Raw genomic sequence first — 6975 nt, 5'->3', positions numbered from 1 at the left:
ACACACAGGCATGTAGACATGATGGGAAGATGAAGTTTCATACCAGACGCAGCTTAATCGGTCGCCGGAAGTTGCAAAGGTGGCAGGGGAAAGCTCGGGGCTTCCCGTCGTTGCTTCTCCGTTCACCGTCGATGCATGGACGATATGAGGATGCAGGGAGGTAGGCGACGCAGAGACGAAGACGTTGGTGGCCGCGCACCTTCTTGGGGTGGCCGGACGTGGAAGTTCCAGTCGGGTCACTGGCCGGGTCGTGCTGCGTCTCAGGTCAGAGAGCACCGAGCTCTGTCTCTCGAGCTTTCTGGGTATTCCTCCACCCTTGATATGATCAACACCTAGATATATATAGGTTGGTCCCTTTAACAGTGAACGGCCATGATCAAGCGGTGGGTGGATGGAAGGCCAGGATTGCACCGGGGAAATTTCTTTTTATTTAAATGAATTTCCATAATTTCCAAACTTCGGAAATTCATTATAAATACTTCGGGTGTCTGAAAAATTCTCTAAAAATTCTCACGAACTCGTCACGTCGTGTACTTTATTAATCAACTCCTAGATTGAGGACTCCACTTTATGAAAATTTCTGAAAATTATCACGAGAGCCTTGACGTTTATCGAGATCGCTAAACAATTTGTCACACGATCCCCACTAAGCTCGATACATTTTTCCGGGGCTCACAGTTCCAAAATCAAAACCGTCCCAAAATTAAAATCCTCTCTAAATTGACATCTAGGGCTCCGGCAAAGCAGGCGGCGAAGCTAGAGGCGAAGAGGAACTATTAAGGCTACTGTGCCCCAAAACGAAGCCCCAGGTCTCTTCCGACGAAGCCCTATCCAATTCCAAGGAGAAGGAGCCGATCAACAACAAAGAGGATGAGGAAGAGCTCGAGGCCGTCGCTCGCTCCGCCGACTCCGACGACGAAGACGCCGCCAAGGACAACTCCCGCAGCTCCGATGACGAGGCCACGCTGGCCGAGAACGACGATGACTTTGAAGAAGAGGTATATTTTCGATTAGGAGAGAATCCGGTTTGTTTTGGTTGGATCTGAGCTTTAGGTGTTGGCATTTGTGTGCCCTAGAGTTGTTTTCTTTTGTAGTTTGTTGAGTTTGTTGCGTTGGGGAGTCGTAGTTTAGGGATTGGTTAGGTTTGCCTATTGTAATAGCGAGGGAGATAGAAAAATGCTAGGACTTGGGGGTTTTTTGACTGATTTTTTCTGCATGTTCCGCTTTCGGAATTTAGAACTGAGCAGAGGAGAAGAAAAGCTTGTTATGGACTTTTGCTAACTTTTTTATTGCTTTTAATTTGAGAAATGCAGTTGTCTAGTCTCTTAGTGTAATTGTTGCCTTTGTTTCTTGTTTTTTGCTTGTCTTTTTTAGGCTCAGCTTTCTTCCCGCATTATTTTTCTCAATGATTTCTGTTTCCCATAGAAAAGGCCAGGGTGGTATTTTTGGGTTTGTTTTAATAGTTTTACAATGAATTCATTTTAACATTTGGTATTGTTAAATTCATTTGCACTGTTTAATTGTTTGAGGTTTCTTGTTGTAATCGCCAAAGCATTTTTGGGCACACTTTGTCATCCCTTATGCTCTGTGTTGCCGGTTGACTTGCAGGATGGAGCTAATGAAAGCAATGTTGAAGTGAGCAAACGCGAAAAGGCCAGGCTAGTATACTACTGGGATCAGTACACTACTAAGGGTCAGTATACTACTAGGGCTAGTATATTACTGGGGGTCAGTATACTACTGGGGCTAGTATACTACTGGGGTCAGTATACTACTGAGGGTCAGTACTCATATTTGCATTTATCATATACACAGATTAATCGCAATGACAAAGAGGAAGGCTGCTGCAATAAAAGAAGAGGACCCAATGTTAATTTGCTACTATATGTATTATGCTTGCAGCAATTTATCTGTAAGATTTCTTTTTACTTACCTTACTGAATGTCAGTAGCTTTAACTAAATGAATACCTTCACTTAGATTTCTCTATCATTTTGTAGTTTGACTGTGGAGCATATTTATTCTAAACTATATACAACAAGTTGCAAATAACCAAGGAGTCAGGGATATAAGTGTTTACGCAGACAATGTGCTACAAATTGAAAAGGAAATCAAAGAGAGCCTCAAGCACATGAGGAAATCCTGCTGGAGAAACTTCTTCACCATGAGAAGAGGTGAAATTCAAAACAACTTGCATGTGAAAGCAGCAAAGCCAGAGATAAATGATATAGTGTTCAAGTTTCATATTGTATTATGTATAAATAGTTTTTGGGATAAGTAAATAAATGAGTTGTTTTTAAGAAAAACAAAGATGAAATATATAATGCTACTGACATTCAGCAATGTTAATTCACATTATCCAAACTACAAAGGCAGTTTCGTAATTTATTTGTCAATAGAACAATCTTCAAAAAAGGAAGGAATCTGACCGCAATGTATTATACCCTTGCGCATGGGCCTTGCACACTAGCGCATGGGAATTCAAAAAAACATGCCTGCTGATGGTAATTTATGGGCTAAAAGTGTAGATAGTTGTAATTTGCTAATTTCAAATCCTAGCCGTTCAAAGCATATATATGGACGTTGTGATCGAATGTTACTTACTCTTTGCTGCATGTAATAATTTAATAGAGCTACGCCATAGTGACAACTACTACAAGCTCTTTCTTTATTAATGTCGTCCAATCTGTAACCGAAATCTGAGAAGATTGCATAGATATACAAAGCATAGACATTAGAGAAAGGTCGAGCTAGGCGATCTTTCACCTAAATACCACCTAAATAATTCCCTTTTTTTATCACTCGACCTATGTAATTGAGTCTAATTATTCTAAGCGATAGTTCTTTAAAATGTACCTACTCTTACTCACACTAACCTAGTGTTGGTATTCTTAGATGGAAAGGAAAGAAAGAAAGAAAAAAAAAAACAGTTTAATCAGGGGTCGATTTTCATGTCCCCTCACCAAACTGAAAAAGGCTTCCGACCCTTTATCTTTTAGTTTCTTTGACCAGTAGTTCAAAAGCTCAATAGAAACACAAGCAAGCACGTCCACATGCAAGCAAAAGAAGATGAACAATGCACCAGCTGTAACAAACAAAATACCCGGTCCGATTCGATTAAAACAGTTCAAGCTCATAGAGTCATAGCCTAAGCCTACCTTCTCACTTGAGTAAGAAATATTAAAACCACATCAGAGACCAATGTACTTTGGACCATTCAAAACTGGTAGTGCTTTGATTGCTTTATGATTTGGTCCCAGTTCACTACTCGATCTCACATATAAACCATCATCAATTACCTATCCACTCTCTTCCTGAATGATCTTTCATTCATATACCTGAAAGACTTAAACGATTCTGTCATCTCCAACTTTACAATCTTTGAAGATTGATAGCTAGCAGAAAACAGATCGAGACAGAAAGCTGGCTACTTATTCAAACCACCACTCTATTTCGAATCATTGTATGGTAATCTATGAAATGGGCTGTGAGATGATGTTATATGTGAACTTGTTTCTGTATTTGTCTTCCTTGCCATGAGGACTTGAAATTAGGTAGGAGCAGCTGTAACATGTTACATGTAAAAAGCTAATTATTTGAGAAATCAGCTAGACTATATAGCTACTGGTACTAGAGGGCCCAAATGCAACGCTCCCATGAAAAGCGACTTTGATAACATAATTAGGATTGTTTAGATTGGTCCACCTAGCTAGTAGTAACGGTAATCACTCCCAATTTTTTTTTTTTTTTTTTTTTTGAGGGACACTCCCAAATTTTATTGTAATGTAGAATTGGGAGGAGGTTAGGGATTCCTCAACCACCACCTAAATTGCCAATTTTAGTGATCTTTCTTTCTCTCATTGGTAATTTGATAGATAGAAGTAGGGCAAAAACAAATCAGAGTGAAGAAATACTAGGTAATCAAATCCTTCACCAGGTGTCCTAGGTTCCTTAAGTTTCACCATTTTTTCACTCACGCTATTGTTTACTAGGAATTTCTAAATGACATATATAGTTTACAATAATAAAGCTTGGACCTCATTCAGTGAGATGATTGAGATCTAACGAGTAACATCACACTAAATACACATTACGTGAGTTTAGAGTTAATTATTTTACCCATGAGAATTTACTCAAACGTGGAGTTAGGTTTAACTCAACCAATTTCGGTGCGAAAAGGTTTTATATGATTTAGGTAGCTGGGTTTGGAGTTGTTAACAATAGGGTAAGAGATAAACTTAGGAATTAATATACATTGCCAACCTCATTTAAGGTATCAAACACCATGTCACCATGTCAACCTCTTTTTCTGTTGATTTCTTTGGCTTAAGAACGTTGCAAAACCTTTAGCCACTAGTCTCCGTAGACACCATATATGTCACAGTTGCGAATGCTCCATAGCTGTCCATAACTAATCACCCTAGCTCCTTAGCTACCATAGCCACTATAGAAGAGTTGCAGATCGAGTTTACAGATCGCAGCTGTAAAACAAAGCTGTTAATAAGGAAGTTTAAGGCCGGACGACGACCTAGAGAACTAGTTTAAGTCTTATGCATGCCACGAATTGTTCCTAGTAACGTATCCGAAGATTAAGAAACAGGTAGTCGGACTATCACAAAGAATAACAAAAACCACCAATAAAACCCTGAAAGACTCAAAGAAACAAGAGATCACCATTGGACCGGATCGGATGCCAAAGAAGAAGAGAAAAAATGCAACAAATAAGTGGAGAATTAATGCAGGTAACCTGAACTTATTTATTGAAACTGGGTTAAATAAATTAATTACGTACAGCTACACTGTGAAAGAATCAAAATTAAAATTAGGTAAGCCAACATGAAATCAACAGAAAAAGAGGAAGAAGAAATAATAGATCACGTACAAAATTCTTGAGCATTACTCTCGACACTATAAAGTTGGGATGAACCAAGTGAAATTTTTGAGCTCATGGGTCATGGGAGCCTATTTCTATTGAAGTTTCGAGTTGAGACAGTATTGACATGTCGACAATTGGAAACAAACGCTCAGTATAATACACCAATATCATGAGATAGTGGATGTCTTATTGAAGTTTTACTGTTTATCGACATACTGGAGATAGTTCTTGTTGCAAAATAAGTAGAAAAGAATACTTTGATTTAGGGTTTTCAATAAAATAATTCTATTCATCCCACAAAGGGGTATATATACAAGGACAAGAGGAGTAGTCTAACCCTAATAGGAAACAATCATTCCTATAATTACATGATAACCTAAATAAATAAGAATCATAATTACATAAGATTTACAGCTATTCTACACTCCCCCTCAAGTTGGTGCATAGATATCTATCATGCCCAACTTGTCAACTGAGCTGTCGAATATCTTTCTAGACACTCCTTTAGTAAGAACATCAGCTAACTGCTCTTCTGAGTTTACAAATGGAAAACGAATAACCTTTCTGTCAAGATTTTCTTTAATAAAATGACGGTCAACCTCCACATGCTTTGTCCTATCATGCTGAACTGGATTATGTGCAATCTCAATTGCAGCTTTATTATCACAATGCAAATCCATAGGTTGTTTAAACTTGTAACCTAGATCTTTCAGGACATTACGAATCCATAACATTTCACAGACTCCATGTGCCATACCTCGAAATTCTGCTTCTGCACTTGATCTGGCCACAACTTTCTGTTTCTTGCTACGCCAAGTGACAAGGTTCCCTCCTACAAAAGTGAAGTACCCAGATGTAGAACGCCTGTCAGTTTTATCACCAGCCCAATCTGCATCTGTGTATCCCACAACTTCCAATTCATCCTTTTTCTCAAACAGTAATCCTTTACCTGGCGCCATCTTCAAATACCTCAAAATCCGAAAAACTGCATCCATATGTTCTTCACTAGGACAATGCATAAACTGACTGACAACACTCACAGCATAAGCAATATCAGGTCTAGTATGTGAAAGATAAATCAACCTTCCTACAAGACGTTGATACCTTCCTTTATCAGTTGGAACTTGATCAGGATAAATGGCAAGTCTGTGATTCATCTCAATGGGTGTCTCAATTGGACTGCAGTCCAGCATCCCCGTTTCAGCAAGTAAGTCAAGAACATACTTCCTCTGTGACAGTGAAATTCCCTTCTTAGACCTCGCAACTTCAATACCCAGAAAATACTTCAGTTGCCCCAGATCCTTCATTTCAAACTCCTTTGACAGATACTTTTGCAACTCATTCATCTCTTTTGGATCATCCCCTGTAACAATCATGTCATCAACATACACAATAAGAGCTGTAATCTTACCATTCTTGCGCTTGATAAACAAGGTATGGTCAGAATTGCTCTGTTTGTATCCAAAGGCTCTCATGGACTTTGAAAATCTCCCAAACCAGGCTCTTGGAGATTGCTTTAGGCCATACAACGATTTCCTCAACTTACACACCTTGCCAACTTCACTTGGGTAACTCTTAACACCAGGAGGCACATCCATGTACACTTCTTCCTCTAAATTCCCATTAAGGAACGCATTCTTCACATCAAACTGGTGTAAGGGCCAATCTTTGTTTGCTGCAAGTGAGATTAGAATCCGGACAGTATTAATCTTTGCCATAGGTGCAAAAGTCTCCTCATAATCAATCCCATAGCGTTGTGTATATCCTTTGGCAACCAACCTCGCCTTGTATCTATTAATAGTTCCATCTGCATTAAGCTTCACAGTAAATACCCAACGACATCCTACAGTCTTCTTTCCAGCCGGCATAGATACTAGCTCCCATGTTGCATTCTTTTGAAGAGCTTCCAATTCTTCATTCATCGCCTTTGTCCATTTTGGATCCATCAATGCATCCTGCACGTTACTAGGAATAGATACAGTAGATAATTGATCAACAACAAGTGCATGTGACCCAGAAATCCTATGGTTAGACATAAAATTAGCTATAGGGTATTTAGCTTTGGCTTTGATATCTGGTTCATATTGTTTCTTAGGAATT

The 6975-nt window shown here is 39.0% G+C and overlaps 1 protein-coding gene across 2 annotated transcripts; it reads right to left on the bottom strand.

Moving 5' to 3' along the window:
- Positions 1-5617: 5617 nt before the first annotated feature.
- LOC133735598 (uncharacterized mitochondrial protein AtMg00810-like) lies at positions 5618-6386 on the bottom strand. 2 transcript variants are annotated; one of them, XM_062163001.1, is made up of 3 exons: positions 5980-6386; positions 5825-5897; positions 5651-5707 (listed from the first exon to the last, which is right to left on the bottom strand). In XM_062163001.1, exons 1-2 carry the CDS (start codon positions 6348-6350, stop codon positions 5846-5848), a joined length of 423 nt encoding a protein of 140 aa, XP_062018985.1. In that variant the 5' UTR covers positions 6351-6386; the 3' UTR covers positions 5651-5707; positions 5825-5845. The 2 variants fall into 2 exon arrangements, with proteins under 2 accessions (XP_062018984.1, XP_062018985.1); XM_062163000.1 differs by having other exon boundaries at positions 5618-5897.
- Between the last annotated feature and the right edge of the window lie 589 nt (positions 6387-6975).

Source organism: Rosa rugosa, chromosome 3, assembly GCF_958449725.1.
Source record: "Rosa rugosa chromosome 3, drRosRugo1.1, whole genome shotgun sequence".
Taxonomy (NCBI): Eukaryota; Viridiplantae; Streptophyta; class Magnoliopsida; order Rosales; family Rosaceae; genus Rosa; species Rosa rugosa.
Note: the sequence above shows the minus strand (reverse complement) of the source record. Positions and strands in the feature narration are given on the sequence as shown.